Source organism: Cyclopterus lumpus, chromosome 5, assembly GCF_009769545.1.
Source record: "Cyclopterus lumpus isolate fCycLum1 chromosome 5, fCycLum1.pri, whole genome shotgun sequence".
Lineage (NCBI taxonomy): Eukaryota > Metazoa > Chordata > Actinopteri > Perciformes > Cyclopteridae > Cyclopterus > Cyclopterus lumpus.
The window spans coordinates 8,676,471-8,704,278 of record NC_046970.1 but is presented as its reverse complement, the minus strand read 5'-3'; the positions used below and the strand labels follow the sequence as shown (position 1 = coordinate 8,704,278).

Below are 27,808 nucleotides of genomic sequence, written 5' to 3'. Positions count from 1 at the left end.
TGACAGGCTTAAATTATTCTTGCCGCTTATGGAATGTGGATAAACTTCAGATGTAATGGCCTCGGAAATGTAGGAGGGGTGATTAATGCCAAGGCGTCCCAGAGGCAAGATAGGCCTCCACTTGGTCCGCACAGGGTTTTTCTCGTCTTCGTGCTTTTCCTCTGGCTGCCTCTCATTCATGGTGTTTCCCTCTTTTTTTCTTTACCTCTCCACTTTCCTCTTCTCTTTGCATAGTTTCTACTTTTCTGCATCTTCATATTCCTCGAACCAGGTTCTTCACGAACGGATAATGGGACCCAGATCTTGTGTTGAGGTCAGAAACAGTGTTGTGTATGTTGTGATGGAAGCGGCCCATGAGAGGAAACGGCTCGTATAGACATCTGACTGAGGAAAATGGTTTGGAATCCAAAAGTTCATCCTTGTGAAGGTTTGTTTTCGTAGCAGATCTGGGTCCTGTTCTTTAGATGTTCCTTAACCAGCTCAGGATTCCACACTCTTACGCGCTCATCTGTGTAATTTGGTACATTGAAAGCAGTTTAAGGATTGATTTGTTCATCCCAGAGAATGAATCTTAAATAGCAGTGCAAAGCAAAATGAGCAGAGAATTGAAATAATAGACTTTATATAAAAGGTGTCTCCACTTCTTTTGACTGTACAAAAGTGAAACCAAAAAGACCTGAACATACATTAGTGTGATTTAAAAGCCACCTAAAATGATGAAACCCAAACGCGTATTTGTTTACTTTTTTACCTTGATCCTAGTTTATCCTAATCTGAACTGATTGGGTGTCAGGATATGAGCAGGGTGCAATATGTTTTCCCTATGAAGCCCTTTGATGCTAATGTTTGGCTATATAGATTTAATAAAACGGACATGACTAAAATCACACAATGATAAAATGAAAGTATTTGAAAACCAATGGTTCATTCTTTAAAATGTTCTAACAATATTGTGGCATGTAAAATACCAACGCTATTTTCTATAACTTAACTGCTCTCTCAATTTTATTTAGAGAAAAATAGCAGATTTAAACAATTTGTACACATTTAATTTAAACGTGGTTACGAAATTAACATCATGGTGTATTGAAGAGGACTTGAAACTAGAGGTTGAGACCATAGATACTTCACTCAACAGAACCAGAGGTTGTTGTCTGGGTATACACAATCTCATTTAAAATGTATTTGTGATATATTAAAAGCAATTTTGTTGTATGGGTTCGGCATTTTCAGGAGACGATTTGGAAATGCAGTGAACAAATTAACATCCGAAAGCGTTGCGAGGTCCCTTTTTCAAAAAAGCCTCTCCACCGGCACTTGCCTCTGGTCCACGGCACTAATCACCCCCCATACCGGACCCAAAGTTAAACTTGTGGAGATCTCTGCCTCCACCTGGCGATGGATGGAGAGAAACGAGGGGCTTCTGGCTCCTCCGGCCCCCCCCCCCCTACTCACTCACTCTTCCCTCTCTCTCTCGCCATGAATGAAAGCCTCATCCTCAGGTATGCCTTCTAACCCTCAACTGCGCTCCAGCGACTGTCAGCGGAGGCAACAACTACTCCAGACCCCGGAGCCGGTCGATGCGCTCTCCGTCTCTCGTGCGTCCTTCTCTCGGCTGGATGGAACAAACACGTTACGGCCACAGGGGCAAACTCGCGCTGTGAGAACTTCCACGGTTCAGAAGAAGTGATTTTCAAAAAAGAAAAAAGAAAAGCCTCAGCCATGGCGACAATAGGGGATTTCGACCCACTCAACTCCGCCGTACCTGCGACAAAGATTGAAATCACCGTTTCGTGCAGGTAAGCAGCGCAAACACGTCTCTCTCTCCCCCCACCCCCACCCCCACCCCCAACACTCACCTGTCAAGCATTCATTTTTTTACGTTCACATATTCACACATTTACAGTTCGGTCGTCGTGATTATTATTTTTTTTAAGGCGCTATGATAGTCTTGTGCGCACATTTTCCTGAATCTCAGACTTTTCCTTGCACTTTTCATCCGCATTGTGTGTCTTTAACGTTCATGGAGCAACTCTTTCGTGTTTCTTTCTTTTTTCTTCTTTTTTGCATGCGCTGTGGGTGTAGAGAAGTGCGTGGGGGGGTTGTTGCAGTAACCAACAGTGCCAGGATTTATTCTGAGTGCGGTGGAGAGCTCCGGAGAGCGCAACTCTGAGATCACATGAGTGCGTGGATATTAGATGTTCCAACTGACAATGAAGAAAAGACACAGAGAGGGAGGGAGAGCTCCGAGTGTGCTTTGAACAAGGTTATTATAATAAGGCCTAAAGAGGGAGAGGAGTCATGTTTTATACTATAACTCGTCAAGCAGATTCTAGCACATAGGAACTGTACAGCTTTCCGGGATCATAGCAGAAGTACCAACAATAGTTTTATTTTAAATGGTCATGTTTTATAAATATCTTTTTTTTTCTTCTTTCATATGGTGAACGTTTGTGATTGTGTCAAAGAATACCAATGAGAGATGCAACAGAGGAAATATAAGCAGTAAAAGAGGAACATGAATATGCTTGCTGGGATGGAGTCCTCCATCCTGGTGTGAGGTGGTGGCCGATCACCTCATAACAACTCCAGACTGATGTTTTACACACAGACCTGTTATAACTCCTTATTAAAGACTTCTCAAATGTAATATATTTTAAGAGTGCCCTCCCCCCATGAAGGATTCTAGTTTGTACTGAATGCTACTAAAACTAAAAGCTCTTTCATATTCCAAAGAGCAGAATGAGCATGATGGGGACACCAAAAGTGTTCCACCAAAAGCATGATAAGGAATTAAATGTATATGAAGGAAAACTTACAATATATACTGCATAATTGGCATGTAAATAATTTAAGTCTCACCAAAGAGAGGGCTCTTTCTTTCATAACAAATCAAATCTCAACAAACTCACCTGAAACTGACTGTCCCTTCCCGGCCCGTTCTCTGTTTTGTCTCTAATATGAAACAAAAAACTCAGTTGATCAAAATCAAACAAAGTATTAAAGCTATTGTTTCCCTTTCTTACTGGGATACAGACTATACACAAGTATTTTTGGTGGGAAAGAGGATTGGCTTTGTTTTTTATCTGTTGAATTTCAGCTGTATTAAATTCCTTGTATGAGGTGTTTTAGAGCATGTTTTTAAGCTTTTCACTGCTTCAGACCCATGGAGAGAGTTCAAATGAGTCATCTATAACTCAAGTAAAAAGGAAACTCCAAAACTACTTTGTATGGTCTAGCAGCAAAGTGAAGCTAGTCGCAATACATGTTACAGATAATTTGTAATGATTATGCAGCTCTGGTAGTGGCAACGACCTGTCAATCACAGAAAGACCACTCTAAAACATACCCTGCTTTATGGTCTATTTGACTCTAAATGGACCATCATTTACTAAATGAACATCACGCTGTATTGAAGAAGACTTGACACTATAGATCGAGACCATTACACGTTTAAAATGTTTACTAAGATGATAAATCAAGAGAGAAGTAGAGTCATTTTCTCACAGACTTCGATACAATCAGAGTCGCCCCCTGATGGTCAGGAGAGATAATGCAGGTTTTAAGATACTTCCGCATCAGCTTCACTCCACAGAACCGGAGGTTACTATCTGGGTAGAAGCATTGTGTTTTTTTCCCCATAGAACACCGTGACCTCATTCCTACACAATCTCATTTAAGACGTGTGATATATTAAAAGCAAATGTATTCCACAACAAAATACAATTCCCTCGAAAAGTAATTCACAGGGCAATTTTGTTGTATGGGTTCGGCATTTTCAGGAGACGGGATTGGAAATGCAGTAAACAAATTAACATACAAAAGCATTGTGAGGTGCCTCTCCACCTGCACTAGCCTCTTGTCATTTTCTCATAGACTATACAATTTGAAGTGTCGCCCCTGCTGGTCGGTAGAGAGAATGCAAGTTTTAGGGCACTTCCGCATTGATTTCACTCAGCAGGGTTGCCGTCTGGTCTGGAAGTGTTTGATGAGCAGAATAGGAAGACGGTAATGCTGGTCAGATGTCATGCTTCAGTCTGAAGGCAACACAACCTCCTGCAGCATCAGGACAGTCTCAGGAAAACGCATCAGGATGATTCTCTGAAGGGGGACATGATCTGGACAGTTTACATTCAAGTATTTATATTTCATTGACTTTGAATAAAGTGCTTCATTGGCGGTCATTATTAAATCGAGTAATAAAGACTTCTGCTGTGTTTGAGAAATATATCATATTCTTTCACAAAAGAACTGCGATGAGGTGGTGGCAGTTTCTTTACCAAAAATTATATTTAGTGAATTATTTAAGTCATCACCAGAGGGCGAGGTCAACCATAACAACAAATAGAGGATGTAAATAAATAAAAACCTTATGGTCCTACAGGCAGAAAAACTCAGTATCCCCTTGACACCTCGCCAAGATCCTATAATTTAGCTTTTCTTAAGGAGCATAAAAAGCAAAATGCCATAATCAAAGTGAGAGCTTGGAGACCACATTGCTGACGGTTTCCCCTAAAACGAAAATGAAGGCAAAATCTATAAAAGGTTACGCAAGATCTGAAAGGTCTCAGAGAGACTGCAGTGTCGCTCAGCTCTACGGCAGGTTTGAACATCTTTCAATTAATTTCTTACCGTTGTAAGATAATGTTCAAAGCTCCGGGTCCCGTGGCCGCAGGAAATTCACGATTCAATGAGTTAAAGTTTAACAATATTTAATGGCAAAGATAATACTCATGTAGCGTTCATGATCGTGGAGCTGGTAAGGGAGAGCTCTCCACAGACGGACACCTCGCTGCTCCCATGGCCTCTCTTTCAGCCAGGCGCAGCGTAGAGCCCGGGGCTGTCTCAAGATCAAAAGAACTCTGACTCCAGTACAAATGCTCGGCTGTTAGTCTGGTCATGCAAATGAATTCACACCTAAAGGTTAGTTATATTGGCTAGTTTAAAGAATGCCGCCATTCTGTTTGCTAAACTAATCGATGAATTGGGGGGGTGGGGGGTGGGGGTGGGGGAAGCTCACACTTCCGGTCAAGGACAGGAAGTTCCCCTTCAGAATAAAACCTATTATCCTGCCTTCAGAATAAAAGCAACATCTCAGGTTTCAATCGGCATCCATTTTAACTATTGTCTAAACAATAAAACATTCATTCATTCTCATGCATCATACAGTTAATCATTACATTTGTCATCAACAAACAGAATAATAAAACAGTGATCCTCTCTTATGCTTTATAATACATTCCTCAGAATAATTATAATAACTTTCTTTATGTATTAATTTAAAACATAACCTCTTATTTACATGTGCAAGTGTATATAAAATCCACTACAACTCAACACCTTTTACAGCAGGCATCAATAAACCCACTGCACACTACCTGCCTGGCATCAAACAGTAGGCAGACTAAATCGAGAGAGAGAGAGAGAGAGAGAGAGACGCATGCACACAAGCCGTTTTTTTAGGAATGCCTCTACCTTTTTTCAGGAAACATTTAACTGTTATAAGGTCATAATATGTCAATGACATGGCCAATGCGTCCCCTCAGTCCTCTGCCGCGTCTATGAGCTAATAGAGTCTGAAGCTGCTGATTGTGACAAGCTGTTCCTGGTCCTCAGTGGTCCAGAGAAGTTAAAGAGAGAGAATGTTTCAGCTCCCTGACATTGACACCATGGGGTTGACTCAGTGGGCCAAAGAAGAAGGACCCTCACTGCCGAGATATGAGATATGAGAGACAGAGAGAGAGAGAGAGCAAAAAACTAATATTTTTTTTAAATGGTGGTTTTGGTCTTGTAAGATTCGTGTTCAAAGCTCCGGGTCCCGTGGCCGCAGGAAATTCAGGATTCGAGTTAAAGTTTAACAATATTTAATGGCAAAGATAATACTCATGTAGCGTTCACGATCGTGGGGCCAGAAAGGAGGATCTCTCCACAGACGGACTGCAGCTCCCAAGGAGCCACATACCGGGGCTGTCTCGAGTCTCCAGACCAGTAGAACCATGTCTCCCCAGAACAAATGCTCGGCTATTAGTATGGTCATGCAAATGAATTCACACCTAAAGGTTAGTTCCATTGGTCAGTTCAAAGGATGCCGCAGTTCTGTTCGCTAAGCCAATTGATAAATTAGCGGGGTCAACGCTCACTCTTCCGGTCAAGGACAGGAAGTTCCCCATCAGAATAAAACCCTATTATCCTGCCTTCAGAATAAAAGCAACACATTAGGTTTCAATCGGCATCCATTTTAACTATTGTCTAAACAATAAAACATTCATTCATTCCCATGCATCATACAGTTAATAATTACATTTGTCATTAAAACAGAATAATAAAACAGTGATCCTCTCTTGTGTTTCATAATACATTCCTCCAGAATATTCCTCATAATATCCCAAATTAATTATCATATCTTTCTTTATGTATTAATTTAAAACATAAACTTCTCTTATCTACATGTGCAAATATATATAAAATCCACTACAATCTAACAGTCTCCATAGGTAAGTTCTCTTTCCAGGGAAGATTCTTTGTAGAAATCTGACCTCTTTAAATTACATTAAGGCTAACAGTTATGCATATTTTTAGTGTGGCCATTTTGTGGTGTTGCTGCCTTTTGGAGAATCTTTCATGCAAATATTGGACAGACATATGGCTTGTTGTGCAGTTCATTGTACCAACAGACCATCCAAAAAGTCTGTGCCATACCTAGCTTAATAGCTTAGCTTATTGTGCCAGCTGTTCATTTTGTCCTGGAGGTACATTACAAAGGTTCCTTTTTTTTGCTCGCCAAAATTAGCATCCCAATTAATATCAGAGCTAACGTGAATTGCAGATGCACCTTGCTTACCAAGCTAGAGCTAGTTGGTAACTTCTCAGCTGCAACCTCTCAACCAAATTAGTCACTCCAAAACATACAAGATGAGGATGGCAAAAAGGCCACAGGTGACGTCCAAGTGACTCTGTCCGCTTCTGATAAACAGTCTTTGGTGGATACACAATTTGAATCCCACATGAGGAAGGCGGTCATACTGATGTGGTGAATGTCTTGAGCAATATAACTTTGGAAAAGGTATATTTTGTAACCCCGTTAGTTCTGTGTCTGTCTCCCCAGTGTCTGTTAATTACTCATTCCCTTCACCTGCCCTCAGCCACTCCTCTGCCTCCTTAATTACTCATGCCCTACACCTGTGGTTTCCCCCATATATATATATATATATACTCCCATTCTTTCCCTTGTCCCCTGCCAGATTGTTGTGTTTAGTCATGTGTTTAGTCCCTGTTGTTCTTGTAGTTCCCTTTTTTCTTAATAAAAATAGTTTTTTGTTTCACGTTACCTGGACTCCTGCCTAATTCCTCTGCACCTGAGCTTTTGCCTCACCACACCTCGTGACCCGGTGAGATATTTATATAAAACTGTTTAATGTAGCAGCAATGTATCAAGGCCAAACACCAGAGAAAACTGTGTTGTACAATACAGACGTAGCAAGTTTGGGGATACTGTTTTCTCAGTCAGAACCACCCACTAATGGAACAGTGTTCCTATTGAGTTAGGAGAGAGCACTACTTACCTCACCTTTTAAACTAAAAACTAAAGAGACGGCTTCAAGTAAACCAAACCTGTAATCAACAACACAAAGTAACTGCTCCTTATGTCTCAGCTGACCAATGAGTAAGTATAAGTAAACATGGGGTACTCTAATGGCTTTGACGATGAATCAAGATGACATGCATCACCAGCTAAGCCTGTTAAAAATGAAACAAACATCTCTGGAATTGAATTGTATTGTAAACATTTTATTCTGTCTTATCTGAACAACCGCTGCCTCTAGTCTCCATCCTCTCAACTCTGCTTCTCTCAGCATCCTCAGTCTGGGCTGCTGTAGCTGATATCTTCTGGCAGACCCTTGACATTTGGATGCAAAGGGTTTTATGTAGCCACACTGTCTTATTGCATGAACACTAGTGTATTGTCAGGAAAGGTTATCTGAAAGTGAATATATGACTATTTCTGAAAAGGTGCTCTGTGACTCTGCTGCTTAGACTCACTTTTTCGATTTCCAAGTCAGTCAGCTTGTTTTGTAGTGTGAGGAGGATTTGCCTGAAGGAAATGAATCAGTTCGTCTCCACGCACTCAATGCGCTAGTCGATCTATTCTCTTCCGTCTCAGTTTTTTCCATTAAGGGTTTCATCCTCAAACAGCCCAGACGTCCTGTTGTCGCCCAAAGACGCTCCAGGTGGTAATGAGGTGGATTGCTTTCCCCATTTGGGTTCAGATACTTGACAAGAAGGTTACTGTTCAAATGGATAAGAGACAAGTGGAGAAGGGAAATGAGAATAAGAGGCGAGCCGGAAAGATTCATGTCCCTGCACAAGATCAGTATATTAAGAGATACTAATATAAGACAGGCAGCTGATGCAGGTCTTGCTGTTTAATGTAGATTTATATATATATTTTTAAGTTAAAGAGTTTTACTTACTTAGGGTGAAGAATAAAATGTCTCGGTTTCTTACTCATGGCAGCGATTTTGTGGCATAAGGCTTTGATTCCTTTCTGACTATCCTTTTTAATATGTAACTGAGTTTTTTCCACTAAAAATTGGCCCACAAAAAAAAGAAGAAAATAATTAGAATGACGTACTGTTACTGCAAACACCTCCGAAGCTCCATGTTTTATGTGATTATAGCATATTCCACATTATTCTGATGGTATGATTTTTTTAAATATAAAACAATCCAGGTAAAAACTAGTGGACTCAAAGCTTGAGATTTTATATTTTTGCGTGTACACGTGAGATGAGTGTGCGTTTGGGTCCAAGTCAGGTTAGTTGTGCTGAGTACAGGGAAATAGTGTAAAGAACAGGTATATATATATATATATATATATATATATATATATATATATATATATATATATATATATATATATATATATATATATGCTGAACAAAAACTACTTATATGGAATGTAAATGTAAAATATATAATGTCTTCTAGTGGAGGGTAACCAGACTCATAGGGGTGTCAGTGGTGTGTCAGCAACATGCGGTTTGTGTTGATTTACAGTTGCAAAAAGCCTTTATTGGATTTGGCTACAGGCAGTATTAAAGACGGCTCTTATGCAGATCAGCCTCCATCGGAGCGCTTTGATGAAACGGATGATGTGACGATGCAGTTTTCTCTACTTTCAACCGGCTTGTTGCTGTGTCCAAAGCTGGCAGACCGCATCATGCTAAACTGTAAAACAGATTAGTATTGACCCAACTCCCAAAATCTGATTCGATCATCCTTCAATGACAATATGGGAGCTCCACCTTACAGAGCATGTTTGAAAGAAAAAAAGAAAGAAAGAAGATTCCGGTTTGGCTGCAGTGTAAGTATATGGTATCTGTGTGTGTAAACAGCTGCGTCAGACGATGTGTTGATGTCGATGTGGGTTAGACAGGCAGTTGGATAGTGTCGAGGGAAGCACTGCTTTTTTGCTTCTGTCTTACAGCCAGCCAGCCTGCTCCCCAAGCGCTGCTCCTGTAGATCCTATTAGAGAAGTTGAGGCACCCTGCAGTCTGCAATGCTTACCGTTGGCACTTGAAATGAGACAGTGGGAAATAAACGACCTGCACCAATTAACCCCAATCCCCACTCACCGAGCAACCAAGTATGAACATAGCTCCTTAATATCTGGAATTGACTAAAATGTTTAAAACAACTTAAGTCTGGCTGTGATGAGCATTCAATGTAGCAGTAGGTAAACAGGCTAATATCATAGACTGAATATACTAATTAGATGTAGTTATCGTGACATCACACTGGTTTGTGGACTACCACTATGAACCCTCGAGATCGATGATTTTGCCGTCACCAATTTGGAATATGGCCGTCACCATCTTGGCCTTTTTGCATCAGATGAATGGAAGTTAGCATATTTGGAATACGGTGGAGGGACTTAGAGATGCCGTTTACTTCTCTGTTAGCGACAGAAACCTGTCAATCACAATAGCCACGCCCTAAAGCATACTTTGCTTTATGGGCTATTTGACTCTAAATTAACCATAATTTACCAAATGAACATCATTCTATATTAAAGAAGACTTTAAACTAGAGATTGATAAACTCATGTTTTCAATGTTTACTAAGGGAATAATTCAAGAGAGAAGTAGTCATTTTCTCATAGACTTTTATACAATCAAAGGAGTCGCCCCCTGCTGGACACTAGAGAAGATGCAGGTTTTAAGGCTTCACTCTACTTAATTTCTTTGAGATCGATTGAGATCCTGGAACAAATTGAGTTCCCATTTAACCAAAGGTTTGACTTTTGACCCTGACATTTATGAACATTTAATTACACCTATGCTTTTGTGAAAGAGGTCTACAGCTAGGGATACTTGGTTAGCCTTGAGGAGGGGCTGCACTAGAGGGCATACATGAAGGTGTGTTCAGTTAGCAAAGTGATCTGTAGTGGTGCAGTGGCTACATACAAAGTTAATGGAAACATGTAAGTGGAGTCTAAAAAGACACGGTTTGCTGTAGGTGGTGCAAATCAGTTAGAGCCTGAGCTGAAGATATTTCAATTTGAGCAGAGGAAATGCAGTTAGCCCAAATTGAATGACTCCCTTAATAAATGCACAGAGACAGAAGAGGAACAAAATAAGATTATATACATTATTATTTTATTATATTGTGAGAAAAAAATAAAATGACAAATAATCGACATTGCTTTGTATATATGTATACAAAGTATTTCTTGACAAGTTCCAAAATCTTTAAAATACATTATCAGCTGAACAATATCTAAGTGGTTATCTTTCATTGATTAGACCGTATCTTGTGATCAAACTCCGTGTGACATCACTAACGTTACCTGCAGCTCCACAAACACATTCTGCATGTTGGCCACATGTTGTGATAAACTGCTGCTATTTCCTCTTTTATTGAGTTTGAGACAACCAGAGTTCTCAGCATCTACTGGAGTCAAGTGTAGTCTCACTTTGGATCTTTGTCTTCTCTCAGGCATGATGTGAGACTCAAGCTGTACTCTCTGTGTGTGTGTGTGTGTGTGTGTGTGTGTGTGTGTGTGTGTGTGTGTGCGTACAGTACACGTGTTATGAGTGTGTGTGATTTATTTTAATCCACAAAAATACAATCTTTTATTTCCTTATTCCCTTTTTTTCTGAATGTGTTTTTCTGAAGAAGAAAACCACTATATTGTAACAAAGTAAAAGGATTACATTTAGAATTGTTGTTTTCGTGGACAGTGGCAAAACAAAAAGAATAATCTGGATCCTTGTTGACCAGCTGCTATATTCAAACAATAAAGGGATCAGTATTAATATGGATCATCAATGATCAACAATTAGTATCAGGGAAAATATATATATTCTCTCCCTTTTTTCTTCTGATCCGTTGCACCACAGAAACAAGATGATTCTCAGGCAAGTTCTGTAGTTATGAGTAGGGTCTTTTTCCATGATTTCTAAGGGGATTTATGGATGTTTATTTGTGGTTTTAAGATTGTTTGTTTCTTTTTTTAGCTGTCATATGTTATACATTATACACTGTGTATATGTATGTATATATATATATATATATATATATATATATATATATATATATATATATATATATATATATATATATATTTATTCTGACTTTTTCAACAAGGATGAAGGAATCCATGTAATTTTACACACTTTCAAGGAGGTAATTGAACCATGTGTGTGATGAGAGTGTCAGAATGTTGTAGTGTTCTCCATCTGAGAGCTGCATTGCGGCTGTGATGGGTGTACGGCGAGGTGTGATACTAAAAAGTGACTTCAGTGGTGCTTTTAGAGGGAAATGCCAGTTAGGTCAGTGAGCACAGGGAGCCAGGACTTCTCAGTGGGAGAATGTCAATCACAGCATGGCCGGGCTCTGATTGGATACCCAACTTCCCTCTGTATCATGTCCTGAAGGTCTTAAACCTAAGGCCACATTACAAGCAAAAACCTTTGTCACCTCAGTAAGATTTGTGTCTTACAGAGGCTACGCTCCAATGCAGGTTCTCTGCCATTGGAGCAAAGGTGCAGCATCCAAAAGAAAAAAGCGTGATCGTTTTTCAGAAGAAAGACAGTTACCTCGTCATAAGCATAGCTAATTATCATGTTCTCTCTGGTGGTTCATTGCAACATGCAAAAAGGGACAAGCATTGAAAAAGAAATCAGACTTGGCAGCCTGGCCCTCAGGAAATGTCGCCGGTTCCCTGCAGATATACTGTATGTTCCAGGCAGCAGTCAGAGGCACACAAGAAGACACGCTCACATATTAATAACGGCACCAATAAACAGCTACATGATGCATATACAGTATGGAGTGTATCAAATTCATACCTGAAAGATGTGAATAAACTGACATTCAGTAAATAGGCAGAGAAACACTGTATAGTACAAACATATATTTACTGTAAGTCGGCTTAGAGTCACTTGGCAGATTTCCAATGGTAGTTTTACATACTTTTTTAAATATATCTTTTTATATACATTGTGTGTATATATATATATATATATATATGTGTGTGTGTGTGTAAACAGGCATTTAGGGGGAGATAGCAGGTCAACAGTAGAAGCCAAATAGAAGTGGTACACATCATTAATTTGAGATGCAGCTCAGAAGTGTGTGTCAAGTTGTTCTTGTCCTGAATCAGAACTAAGAATACCATAACTATAACATCATGCAAATATGTATGTATATTGTGTATATATAATGATTCATATTTATGTTATATGATGATGCAAAGCTCGCAAAGAAACCGTGCTGAGGCCAGCGCATGAATATGATCACGAACACACTGTACGTCGGCACGAACATGTGAGAGGATGCACACTGTGCCGCTCCCCCGCAGACACTCCGGTTCCTCATCACCTTGACAGCTCCGAACCCCCTGGAGAAGATAGATTCAATCTGTCTGTCAGTTACTGCCCCTCAGATCTTTATCGAATTTCTTTGAACATTCATTTTTATATATATATATATATATATTTTTTTTTTTCATCATCCCAGTCAATTCTCACTAACGTGTCAAGTTAGTAGGAGGAAATATGGTCGTAATTCCGGCAATGATTTTATGTCTGCGAGTGATGCTTCTTTGTGTTTGTTAGCGCACATATTTAATATTATTAACCAGCGAATGAGCAACGTTCTCACTCCCAGCTCGTGAAATACAGAAGCTTTGGTCAGTGGCCTTGCGTTTCAAATTATGACGCTTGCATTGACTTGGTTTCATACGGCACACGGACATTGGACTCCTGGGTGAAAGTCCGGGTTTGTATGACTCCAAACACCCCAAAAAAACTTTTGTTAAATTTCTTTGATCATTTATTTTCCAAAAGAAATGGAGAAAGGAAATGTTGTTGGCAAGGTTTTCCAATCTAGGTAAATGTGCAATCCATAATGAACCATTTACATTTTCACAACCTGCAGTCAATCATGGCTCCCCAGTTAGGGAGTCCAACCGTAGGGTGACTGTGGCTTAGTGGTAGAGCGGGTTGTCCCCAGGTCCGCTAGTCTATGTTGATGTTTTTTTTTGGTACACTTAACCCCAAATTGCCCCAGAGGGTTTTGCCATTGGTGTAAGAATGTGTGTGCCTGGGTGAATGACTATGACTATCGCTTCTGTCCATCCGGGGACAGGGATCCTCATCTGTTGCTCTCCTAAAGGGTTCTTCCCTTTTTTCCTTGTGAAAGTTATTTCTATTTTTGGGGAGTTTTTCCTGATTCGATGTGAGGTCCTGGGATAGGGATGTCGTATGTGTACAGATTGTAAAGCCCTCTGAGGCAAATTTGTAATTTGTGATACTGGGCTCTATAAAATTTAGCTGAGAAGTGCAGACATTAATGTTTTTTTACAAGATCTGATTTATTTGAACATTTTAAGTAATACATGTATAATGAAGCTTTCATTTGGTTGCTTTTTCTGAAGGAAGCGTTTTTCAAGCATGATGTGTTCGTAGACAAAAAGATGAACATCTGACAACTATGTTGGTACAGGCTCTGGTAAACGGCGTATAGTTTTGTTGATTGTTTTAATCAAACATGCTTCTCAATCCCTCTGGTGTAATTTTGGGTTGGGATTTTATAAAATTAACCCAGCTCAGTAAAATAGGATTTCTTACGCATCAACCATGGTTTCAAGTACCTTCATTTATGGTATGAGTGTTAGACAGGAGAAATCCGTTGTTGCTGCCTTTGTAGTTAGACAGTTTCTGATGTGGTGGAAGTCAAACTATACTACAGTTTGTTAACATCTTAATTTGTTTTTCTTATATAAGATTAAAATCAATTGTTACACACAAGATATTTGATATCAGATACCACTGCCAGCTTTTCACATGCAGCATGAAATTAGGTTGACCTCAGTAAAGAACATCCTCTATTTTATGTTTAACTGAAAACTATTTAATGAAGATATTAAGCCACACTCTGACATGGGCCACCACTGCAGTGCAGAACATAACTGAATGACACTGGAACTGCTGACTGAATGCAAATAATCTCTAACGACCCCTTTCCTTTCGTTGCAGAAACCTGTTGGACATGGACACCTTCTCCAAGTCAGATCCAGGTATGGCTGCTGCCATTTCCTCATTCATTATTTTTTTAAATCAAATTCAGCTTTCACGTTTGTAATGTCAGCATCGCAAGTGATTTCACATCACCCAATGCCAATTTACATTATACAACACGTTGCTCAGCTGACCGTGTTCAATTTCACAGAGCGATTATTAAATCACTGCACTTATCAGTGCACAGCAAGTATCAGTTGAACCCTGACACGGTGGGTGACTCCCGCAGCATTTACAGACACAATACAGCAGCCCAGTGAATGAAAAGCTGTGTCCCAGGGGTCAACCGGCAGACCTTCAATCAAGTTTGTTTCCAATTAGGGCAGCTAACCACTGGAGGATGATTGACACACGTTATCGGTGATTGCTGGCCACACGCACAGAGACAGAGGATGGGATACAGCAGTGAGTGGTGGACAACAGAGTGACTGTGATTAGTGCTACACTTGGAGCTATTTGTATGAGGTGACCAGAGAGAAAGAACAAGAGAACAGGGAAAGCACAATTGACAAAAGATAAAGGATGCTACTTGATGGGTGAGATTGAGACGGAGAGAAACAGCGATTTAGTTGTTTGGGTATACAGCATTCGCATGGTTTATCATTTCATTATCCTCATCCTTATTGTCTTTCAATTCACTGCATAACAAGTAGCGGTGTAACGGACCGTTGTAAAGGATTCCCCCCTCACGGTTAGGCAGTCACGTGAACCGCGGATTAAATACAGTTTAACCATCACAGTGTGAAATAAAGTTTTACTGTCGATCGCATATTTTTACTGAATATCAACCGACAACGATCAGGACATTAACATTATTGCTTTTGGTTCACCGATCCCTGACAATGTTACATTGTGAACAACGGATCTGTGATGAAATTGTTGAAAAGGAAGAAGGTTAGTAACATTGGCAGCACCACTTACGGTTAAAACTTTGTATTGGGCAATGCAAATGATAACATTATCATGATGTGTTAGAAATGTAATCTTGTAAAAGAAATTTTTGGTGAATGTGAATAAATCCAGCTGTTTGATGAGATGTCTTCACACCAATAAAAACTTGATGTTATAAAGGGAATTATGACCCATTTAACTTCCTGACAGGTATACATGACTATAACAAAATAAAAGGATAACATTTAGAATTGCTGATGGTTGAAATGAGGTTTGGCACGGTGGTGAAGAAAAAAATGTATCTGTATCCGCTAACATAGCTCATCAATGATTGGCAATTAGTATCGGCGACAAAAACATTAAAAGTTATAGTTTCTCCCTTTTTTATTTATTGTGTTGATCCGATCTGTGACTTAAATCCGTGATACTATCTGAGCCCGGTGTTTTATGATCTGTTGCTCTCCTAATAACAAGTCTGTTGTGTGTGGCTTTGTTAGCTGTATCTTGGGATCATACCAGTGTTTTTGCCTTTTGTAGTCTTGAACGTGTGTTAAAGTTCATTTAATTTAATTGCATTGGATAATAAACCTTACATAAACACATTGGTTTGTGGAATGCCAATTTCAAGCATTTTTACCATTGCCATTTTGATTATGATTTCTTTTAAGCCAGGGGGGGACCATATTTGGATGAGAAGGTGGAGCAAGGAAGGAGCGAGTGGCTGAAAATATGTATTCTGTCAGTCCCCGACAGAACAACGCAACAAAGTGTTTCCTGATCGGACGTCTATCAGCAGTACGACGTCATCTGTCTGAGCCTTCCAAAAACATTGCACATCCCTGTTGAGAAATAATATCTCAAATTAAGCTGAACAGACCGACTGTTGTCAGGTTTTCATTTTCATATTACGGGGAACGAAACAGATGAACCAATAATGGAGAAGGAGACAAACAGGGTTTTAATCCACTGGGAAGGTGTGGGTGAAGGAAGGAAGTGAAGAGAAGACAACTGTATTATAACTGTCTGCATCCTCCCAGCCACATGATTTACAGCGCCATATTCTTCTCCTCTTTCACTGTGGAATTGCACAGAGATGCGTTCCCTTTCTCTCTTTTTGTCACCATTTATAAAGCCCTGCCATTGTTTATTTATTGCAATAGTCAAAACCAAGTTACCAGAATCTGCAGCAGAGATGTCGAGAGACCCAATTATGATAACGAGATGCAGGTTAGGAAATACCAGAATCCTCCTTTGATGCATAATTTATTTTCAAGGCAAAAGGCTAACAGAACAAAACAAAGACAACAAGAACAGGGAATTCAGGCCAGTTAACAAAATAAGACAAAACAAGGCCATGTGAGTTGTTGTATGTTGTTGGTTGTAGACAGACGATAAATACAGAATAATACATATCTAAATTATAATAACTAGTGTAATAAGTAAAAAGAGAAATAAATAAAAATAAGTAATGAATTGATGATTCAGAGATATGTGATTGTATGATGACTTATACATTGAACGCTACATCAAAAACAGCTCTAACCTGACTGTTGTCTGTGTGTGTGTGTCACATACGTTACTATGCCGTTTGATGCTTATGGTGCACTATTTGCCTGTGTGTGTGTGTGTGTGTCTCTCTCTCTCTCTCATCAGTGGGCCCATGCATGCCTGCGTTGTTCAGATGTTTTACCCTGAGTGTGTACATGTGTTAGTGCTGTCTTGTCATGTATTCCACAGCGGCTGATTCTCTGTAGCACAGATGAAGGAGCCTCAGATCAGTTAGTCAAAGCACGCACACCAAAAGAAAAGAAATTATCTTTGAACATTAGTCGCACACTACAACCCCGACAAAACCCGTTTGAGCTGGTGCCGCGTTGTGCTTGACACAACAAAAAGCCAAGTCAAAACAAATTGGGTGTGAATCAGGCACACTGTGGCTTTAAGTCTCCCTCAGGTAAAGGAGTGCTGTGTGTTGTGTGACAAAAACATAAGAGGGAAATTGATTGTAAAATCCAACTCTGGAAACTTTTAGTTTAGGAAGGGAAGGACGAAGCAGCAGGTGTCTGGGAAATGTAGTGTAGGGTAAGCAGCAAGAGAGCCACCATGCCACATTCCAGACATGACGGACATGAACCCAAATCGAAGTCACAACTGTTATATTGTTTTCAGTCAAGTTTTGACCCCTTTAAAACAAGTCATATCTACTGTGCAAATTCTTATAATTATTTTCTGATCAATGACCAACCCCTGTTAACCAATCAACCACTAATCCGCATGCAGGGTTTCTATGGTAGAAGGGCTAACAAGCCGCCCAGCTACAACGATAACCACATGCACGAAACGGGTTAAATCCATCATTAACCGACGACTGCAGTGTGTACACAAGAGAGTTGGCAGCCATGATGTTGGTGTGCATTCTAGTGGACACATGCGTACAAGTAAGTCTCCACCACATCGATGAGTTTAGCTGCGATTAGGTCAGCTGTGTGTCTGTCCGGTAGACTTTGTCAGGGTTTACGCCAGTGTACTGCAAGTCCAGTGTAACGTTAGCAAGTGTCATCGTTTAAGACCGATGTTTTGCCATCCATCCATCCATTTTCAATACCGCTTATCCTCATTAGGGTCGCGGGGGCGCTGGAGCCTATCCCAGCTGACATAGGGCGAAGGCAGGGGACACCCTGGACAGGCCGCCAGTCCATCGAGGGCAATGTTTTGCCATGTAAAAAAAGAAAATATATTTAATTTAACTGTTTAAAATGGGTCGAAATGAGTATTGTCAGTTAACGGGTATAACATTTATAACATCCCTATATTGTACTTAACTGTAATACACAAAGCATGCTGCATCGTTTACATTGTACATTTCCTACTATTTGTCAAGTCAAGTCAATAGAATTTGTATAGCCTAAAATAACTCTTATGAATCTAGCTCTTTATTCAGCCTCTCTCTCTCTCTCCTCTTGGTTTCTCCATTTTTAGGGCAGAAAGAGACCCTCAGCTGCAGTAGCTGAGCAGACGACATGGCACCTAGACAAGATACACATCTATTCTAGGGCAAAACAATTGAGATGTGTTTGATGCACCACCTCATCAGGTCCCACAGAAGTCTGGTGTTTTTGTATGTCCTCAGTACATTAATCTCACAGCCCCACACCAAACAAACTCTCACACTCTTATTGTGATAGAAGCCCAATTATCTAACGTCTGTGTGTAGATCTGGATCTGATTCACAGACTCCAGCTTTCTTATCTCGTTCAGTAATTATGATAAAATTCTTACGAAGCCATCAAGCTCGAGTAAATGTTCTGATTTGGCAAAATGTTGCTTCATGTGAGGTAAATGTCAACTGTGATAAACTGAACATTTAACACAGTCGTTTCATAGAGTTTTATGAGATTAAAAGCAGTGACAGGCAGGAAGAAGGGAGACTTTCTACTGCAGCTATCAGTCAGGATTAAAGATATCTTCTAATGTGCTGATTTGTCATTCATGAACTTACTTCCAGTCATTAAATTAATATTTTTTTTTCAGACAGTTATCAGATTTATCTGCTGCCTCTTAATTAAGATTCATGATTAACATCATTCTTACATATCATTTTAAAGGTGTTAAAGGGCACCATCAGTTGACGACCATGTTGGGGATTTTTCAGAACTATGTTATTATTCAGCTATGAAATGGTATTGGTAGATATTGAAGAATCCGTAAGAGAAACGTGGCTGCAGATTTTGGACAGAACGCAGTAAGGTAGGGACGGTTAGGTAATCAGAGGCGAGCTCACACACACACACACACACACACACACACACACACACACACACACACACACACACACACACACACTCAGTTAGCTGGCCATGCATCCTTTATTGACACATCTGACACATCCCCATAGATTCGCCTTTCTTCCTGTTCTGGGAGAGGTGGGTGACCATGATGGAGGGTAATGATCGTGTCCGAGGGGTCCTGAACTTCAAACAGGCAGAGGAAAGTCACTCGCTGTGGCCACGATGCCTCCTCAGCTCTTTGATGTGCCTGGTTAGACCCCTCCGTGGCATCCGGCCACAACAGGACGGGGTCGATACGTACTCATAATGTCACACAGCACTCACCAGATAGACCCACGCCTGTGGGTACCTGACTCGGTTCAGAGGCAAAAAATTGTCCCATTCTGTATTGATTCTACGCAGGTTGACTGAGGGACTTGACTGACTGTGTGTTGGAGGTCACGTGTTGTCTGACTGGCAGCAAATAGCAGATCTGAAATATCTAAACCTCAACAGACGAACATGAAATTGTAATGTTTTTATGGGGTGCTCTCTGTGGCCTTTATTTTCACTGAAATATATATGTTCTGCATCTCTCTGGAAACAGCACAACCATGGCTGGAGGAAGGGATAACTCAGAAATGTCTTTTGTGCTGTATAACACAGTTAAAATGCCATAAATCCTAAGAAAAGATCATCACGGTGACATCACGGTTAGGTCAAAATAACAACCCCTCCCAAACAGGAAGCAGCTCACATGATGACTCAATAATGGCAGTGGAGTGATTTTATTGCTAGCTCTCTGAGAGTTTGCATTCCAATCAGCTTGAATGGCAGCCTTTTATTGGAAGTCCATATACCTTTTTTTTGTTTCAAAAGAGGTTACAAACAAATGTTCCCCCTGAGAGTGCACTTCATATATCAGCTGCGTCTTATTACGAGTTCAGCACTGTGGCGGGTTCTTACTAAATCTAGTCCAGAATTCTAATAAACCGATAAATTGAGTTGTGGTTTGATAACTGATGGAGGACGAGGCTCATGGGCAGCATTGCTGTTGCACATTAGCTCCTTTACAAGTGGGCCGCGCAACGACTTTCTCTGCATTGGACTGTTCCTGCTCCGAGTGTGGGATGACTTGTGTTTACAGTCTCTGTCGGCTGAGTGCGGTCGGCTTCGGCTGTGCCTTCATCTCAGTTGATGCCAGATATCTGCTCACATCCTTTAGACGGACAGCACTGACCAGGCAAAGCCCAGCGTGATGGGTTTCTCCTCACATTGATGATCAAAAATCTTTGCCTTCACACTAAAAAAAGACCCCAAACCACCATTCATTGCTGCTTTGATGTTTAGCACAGAAATGTAGACTCTTTTTAGAAAGCTCCTCCGTGACCCAGTTTCTGCATAAAAATATATGCTGTTAGATTTTTTTTAAGGTCTTAAAATAAAATTACATTTATCTCTTTCACTGCAGCCACCTGTGGCCTTCTCCATGTCTCTCCAAATTAACTGACCTTTCTGACTATTTATGTGCATGTAACAACAACAAAAAAGCAGCGCAGAATTCTGCACTTTGGAGTACAAAAGGCATCGCTAGGGCAGTCTGTTGTCTCATTTGCATATTTAAAAGTACAATTATCCAACCCAAGAACCAAACATATATATATTTTTTTGTACTTCCAAATAGTGTGTGCCGCTAAGCCCTTCACAGGAGGACATAACCTGTACGTAAGAATGTTCACACATTGCTTGGCCCCGAAAGGGTTCCCACTCCTCCTTCTGTCCGTGCATCATGTTAAGTATTTCTTGGGCTGGAATATTGCTTAGACATAAACTAAAAATGTAAACCCAATTGAGTCCCCTTTCCCCTGAGCAAAACTGACATGAACATGGACATTTGTCTGTTTTTGTGGGATAGCCATGAATTCTGAGCAGGTCTAGCACAACAATAAAAACACAGCTGTAATTTACTGTGCATGGGGACTTTTAGTCTGTAAAGCCTCTGAAAAAATAAAGTAGTTACACTAACCCCGCCTCCATCTTTGTAGTCCGCTCCGTTTCATACAAATCGACAGAGCGTCTTGAGGCTCATACGCGCCGTCTTTCGTTGTGTTTCTAATGCTGAGTGCATTTCTCCATGTTCTCGGTGCAGCAGCATTAAGCCCCTCCCAATGCAAAAAAAATATGAAATTATTGTCGGCATTAATGGATTAATAACGTGTTAACGTGCCCAGCACTAATATATATATATATATATATACATATATACATATGTATATGTATATATGTGTGTATGTATATATATATATATATATATATACACATGTGTGTGTATATATATGTATATATATATTGTATATATATATGTATATATATATGTATGTGTGTAAATATATACATGTATTTATATGTATATATATGTATGTATATATGTATATATATGTATATGTGTATATATATGTGTATATATGTGTATATATATATATATGTGTATATGTATATATGGATGCGTATATATACAGTATATATACACATGTGTATATATATATATATGTGGTCATTATGGATGCTTGTTCTCACCATACACAACACCACACACGCATACACACATACACACGCACACACACATACACACACGCGCACACACACACACACACACACACACACACACAGCCTAAATGCTTCACTTTCTCACGTTCTACCAAATGGAATCAGTTAGTCAACCGTTCCTAAACTCTCAGCCTCCTTCTCTCCGTTTCGGTATTTATTAATTTAGCTTGACCCTGTTTTCTCTCCTCCCTCCATTGCTTTTTATTTCTTTTGTATGTACGGGTCTCGGTGGTGGTGGGGTCGTCGTGGTGAAGCAGAAACATGATGGGCTCTCTTTCGTTGTGTTTCTAATGCTGAGTGCATTTCTCCATGTTCTCGGTGCAGCAGCATTAAGCCTCTCCCAATGCAAAAAAAAAGAAGAAATTATTGTCGGCATTAATGGATTAATAACGTGTTAACGTGCTCAGCCCTAATATATATATATATATATATATATATATATATATATATATATATATATACATATATACATATGTATATGTATATATGTGTGTATATATATATATACATACATATACACATGTGTGTGTATATATATATGCATATATATATATATATATATATATATATATATATATATATATATATGTGTATATGTATATATGGATGCGTATATATACAGTATATATACACATGTGTATATATATATATATGTGGTCATTATGGATGCTTGTTCTCACCATACACAACACCACACACGCATACACACATACACACGCACACACACACACATACACACACGCGCACACACACACACACACACACACACACACACACACACACACACACACACACACACACAGCCTAAATGCTTCACTTTCTCACGTTCTACCAAATGGAATCAGTTATTCAACCGTTCCTAAACTCTCAGCCTCCTTCTCTCCGTTTCGGTATTTATTAATTTAGCTTGACCCTGTTTTCCCTCCTCCCTCCATTGCTTTTTATTTCTTTTGTATGTACGGGTCTCGGTGGTGGTGGGGTCGTCGTGGTGAAGCAGAAACATGATGCGCTCTCTACGCAGACTGCCATTACCATGGGAAGGGATGGAATGGAATGGGGAGAGTGGAGGAGAGGAATGGGGAGAGGAGTGGAGTGAAGCGGAGAGCAGTTTTATAATAAATGTCTCATTTAAAAAAATTCTATAAAAAACATAACATTCTGAGCTCCTCATCATGATTGACTCAGCTGAGACCAACAGTCACGTGACACATCTGTGATATGTTGACTGAACTGCAGGCTGCTGAACACAATGCATTAAGCGGAGCTTAAAGGACACATCAGACAAATTTTGCTTTAAATTTAAATTCTTTAAATCAGAATTCAGTAGCTGTGTTGCACCTGTGATTACCTGCCTTCATGATGCCTTGAAATTTAAAAAGTGTGTCGCTCCTAAACATATTTTTTGCTTTGTCTTCTCAGTGGTGGTGTTGTACGTGCAAGGCCTGGGGACCAAGGAGTGGAGAGAGGTGAGTGGGATGTCTTTTAAATCCTGCAGTGCATATGAAATGGTAGTTTTGATTTCAAATGCAGAATTCGTGGATTAATTTGTCAGTGTTTAAAGATTAGAGGGATAACTGGGCTGATTACAAAGTGTGTGCTTTGAGTAAAGATCAGCTGGCAACTGACAAAAAGAAAAATGGTCCTGACATGAGGGAAGGACTTTGATAGTCTTTATTTGAAACATTATGTTAGTAAAATATTAGATATATTAGTTCACTAATAGTTGAATCTGGAGATTCGCCGATTGCGATTTTCTTGTCTGATTCTTCTAGAAGTTTGACCCAGCGATGCAGACCTGTAAACGACAACAATGCTTTTTTTTTCTTTTTCGTACATCTACATTACATGTTACATTACATTACATGTTATTTAGCTGACACTTTTATCCAAAGCGACTTACAATAAGTGCATTAAACCATGAGTCCAAACTCAGAACAACAAGAATCAAGCAAGTACAATTTCTTCAATAACGTTAAACTACAAAGTGCTATCAGTAAGGGACATTTAAGTGCTACTAAAGTGCTACTACGGCTCTACCTTCCCTATTCAAGGTATAGTCGAAAATTATGTGTTTTTAGTTTGCGACGGAAGATGTACAGACTTTCTGCTGTCCTGATGTCAATGGGGAGCTCGTTCCAGGAATGAGGAGCCAGCACAGCAAACAGTCGTGACTTTGTTGAGTGTTTAGCTCGAAGTGAAGGAGCTACAAGCCGATTGGCAGAAGCCGAGCGAAGTGAACGAGCTGGGGTGTATGGTTTGACCATGTCCTGGATGTAGACCGGACCCGATCTGTTCGCAGCACGGTACGCAAGTACCAATGTTTTGAAGCGGATGCGGGCGGCCACCGGTAACCAGTGAAGGTCGCGGAGGAGCGGAGTAGTGTGGGTACATTTCGGGAGGTTGAAGACCAGTCGAGCAGCTGCATTCTGGATGAGCTGTAGTGGTTGAATGACATTAGCAGGTAGACCTGCCAGGAGGGATTTGCATTAGTCTAGCCGTGAGATGACCAGAGCCTGGACCAGGACCAGGAGTGAGAAGGGGTCGTATTCTCCTGATGTTGTACAGCATGTACCTACAGGAGCGTGTTATTGCGGTAATGTTGGTAGTCAGGGAGAGTTGACTGTCGAGTGTCACACCGAGGTTCCTGGCAGTCGGAGTCGGAGCCAACACTGAGTTGTTGAAGTTAATAGTCAGGTTGTGGGTGGGAGAGCCTTTTCCTGGAAGGAGGAGTAGTTCAGTCTTGTCCGGGTTAATTTTCAGGTGGTGTGCGGATATCCACTCAGCGATGTCAGTCAGACAGGCAGAGATTCGTGCTGCTACCTGTGTTTCAGATTGGGGAAACAAGAGGATCAGTTGGATGTCGTCAGCATAGCTGTGGTAGGTGAAGCCATGCGAGCGAATGACAGAGCCGAGAGAGTTGGTGTACTGAGAGAAGAGAAGAGGACCAAGGACTGAGCCCTGAGGGACCCCAGTAGTCAGAGGACAAGGCTCAGACACAGATCCTCTCCAGGTTACCCGGTAAGTGCGGTCGGTGAGGTAGGATGAGAAGAGTGAGAGTGTGGTGCCTGAGATACCCAGGTCCTGGAGGGAGGAAATAAGGATCTGGTGGTTCAGTGTGTCAAAGGCAGCGGAAAGGTCTAGAAGGATAAGGACAGAGGAGAGAGAGGCTGCTCTAGCAGTGTGAAGCTGCTCAGAGACAGCAAGGAGGGCAGTCTCTGTTGAGTGGCCTGCCTTGAATCCAGACTGGTGGAGGTCTAGAAGGTTGTTGCTGTGGAGATAGGAGGAGACTTGGTTAAAAATAGCGCACTCTAGAGTTTTGGAAAGGAAGGGGAGGAGAGAGACAGGTCTGTAGTTATTGACTTCAGATGGGTCGAGAGTGGGTTTCTTCAGGAGAGGGTTGACTCTTGCCTCCTTCAGAGAGTTAGGGAAACAGACGGTTAAGAGGGAGGTGTTAATAAGATGGGTGAGAAAGGGAAGAAGGTCAGGAGCAATAGGCCGGTAGAATGTGAGACGGGATGGGGTCAAGGGGGCAGGTGGTTGGGCAGGCAGAGTTACCAGGGTAAGAACTTGATTGGGAGACAGGGGGTTAAAAGAGGAAAACGAGGGGGAAGAAGATGAAGTTACTGGAGGTGTAGTTATAGAAGATGGATTAGTAAATGAGGAGCGTATGTTGTCTATCTTTTTTGTAAAGTAGTCAACAAAGTGGCTTTGTAGAAGGGTTGAGGGAGGGTTGTATATAGTCACGGTGGTTGCCAGCTTTGTGAGTAGGAGGGGAAGGACTGAGCGAGAGAGCAAAGGAAGACAGTAAGAGTAGCAGGTCCGATGACTTCTCTGTCTGGATGTTGAAGTCACCCAGAAGGATGAGCGGGGGGCCGTTTTCTGGGAAGTTTGATAGGAGGACGTCTAGTTCTTCCAAGAAGTCTCCTAAGGAGCCAGGTGGACGGTAGAGAACAATAATGGTTAGTTGAACCGGATGAGTAACCGTCACTGCATGAAATTCAAAAGACAGTGGGGTAAATGGAAGCGGGTAGAGAGCAAAACTCCATTTGGGTGAGATGAGTAGACCTGTGCCCCCACCCCGACCAGAGGGTCTGGGTGTGTGGCTGAAGGAGAAGGCCGAGGAGAGAGCAGCAGGGGTTGATGTGTTGTCTGGTGTGATCCAAGTCTCAGTGAGAGCCAGGAAGTCCAGCGATTGCTTGATAGCGAAACCAGAGATGAAGTCCGCCTTGCGGTTAGCTGACTGGCAGTTCCAGAGGCCCCCTGTGACGAGGCGCTGGGTCTGTGTGGAGTGGGTGGGATAAATAAGAGAGGAGGGATTTTGATGCATGTGTGACCAAGTCCGCAGTCTATAGTATCTACGAGTAGATGTGCACACAGGTATGGAAAGAAAACACATTATCACAGGGAAATGTTTATACTCAGCCGCCCTCAGCCACCACCAAAGACTCCCACGAAAGACTCCTAGGTCTTTATCCTCCGAGTCTTCATACAAGGCGTCTTCCCTGACGCTACAAGCCCAAACCTGGTTATACACCCGAGTTGGCGATAATTAGTTACAGCTGTGTCGAGCCCACCCACAGGTCGTTGAAGGAATTGCCCACTTATCGATCGATACTGGTAAGAGTCGGCACTCAGGCAGGGGATTCCTTGCTACCAGTGAAGTCTCAGTTTGCTAGAATGTGAAATTCTTGCCAAACTGATTAAGGACAAAGATCTGTTTACCTCAAGGTAAAAAGTAGAATATAGTTTAGTCCCTAATAGATTTGGATTACAGAGCAAATACTTAAATCCTAGCTGGTTTCGTTGACTTTTCAGTCACTTGTGTAAAAAAGCAAGAAATCGCAGCTCAAAATGTTCAAATTAGAAAGACAGTACAGACTAGCATTCTAGTATACCTAAATACAGCAGATACAGTAGTAATATAGCAGAGAAACCTCTTTAAAGAATATACTCAGCAAGATACAGGAAGTCCCAGAAGTCAGTGGACTCACAGCTCAGATGCAGTGGTTATTTGCTTAAAAGTGCACAATGTTCTGTGCTGAATTGGTTTCCTAGAAAGACAATCGGTATGGGCAAAACGGGCAGGTCAGAAATCGGTTTTGTCCGAGAACATTTCGATGTGAAGGGCGGCTTACAGTTCTGAGTGACTCTACCTGCCTGGTTTTGTTTTCACTTTGATTTACATTACATTTAATTTTCCATTTCTTCTACCAACCTGGTGCTCCGGGTTAACCAGCTGCCGCCGGGTCAGTGCTAAAAGTGCTCTGCAGTGGGGTTTGTTCAAACGGTGGTAGTTTCTCTCTGTTGGTGCCTTGTCAGACCTGTGTGGGATGTTGGTCGTGTTCAAAATGTGCATTACTTTTTCCATCCTGAAAATGTATTTGGTTCAAAATGTACGATTATACTGCAGATCTTATAGTTTTAAGACACTTCGTTATTAAGTCCGATCTTCAGTTAAAATGATTTCAAGCTTATGGTCTACATTCAGCTACTGTTAAATATTGTTTTAACTAGTACAGTGCTGCATTTATCAGATGACTATGAAGACAAATATGATCGTTATAATCTGAAAATGAAGAATTATTGGGGTAACACTTTATAATAACTACACGCCAGTTAGCATTAGTTAAGTATGAGTAAACACTTAATTCATCATTAATAAAAGCATTGTTCCAACATTATCACTCATTATGCATTTCATAAACACAGTTATACATGTTTTATTCTTGATTATGCTTGACTATGATGCTTGATTAATGCTTTTTCATGATTGGGTTTTCATACTTTATAAATTATGTATTCCCCATTTGTAAATTAAGTAATATATATACCTATATATATATATAGATATATACAAACCAATTATTAAGGATGTATAGATGATTAACAGGTGCTTTATGAACGTGTTTTAATACTGCAATTCATGATTAATTCAAGTAGTTACTAGTCGTTAGTTAA

The 27,808-nt window shown here is 40.6% G+C and overlaps 1 protein-coding gene across 1 annotated transcript in view; it reads left to right on the top strand.

Annotated features, from left to right (window-relative positions):
- The first annotated feature begins 1,493 nt into the window (after window positions 1-1,493).
- The window catches only part of LOC117730639 (copine-8-like), a 55,701-nt gene continuing 29,386 nt past the window's right edge, over window positions 1,494-27,808 (top strand). Inside the window, exons 1-3 of the mRNA XM_034532480.1 lie at window positions 1,494-1,799; window positions 14,544-14,584; window positions 23,270-23,316. Coding sequence (XP_034388371.1) covers window positions 1,723-1,799; window positions 14,544-14,584; window positions 23,270-23,316 — 165 coding nt within the window. The 5' untranslated portion in view covers window positions 1,494-1,722. The remainder of the gene's footprint in view (window positions 1,800-14,543; window positions 14,585-23,269; window positions 23,317-27,808) is intronic.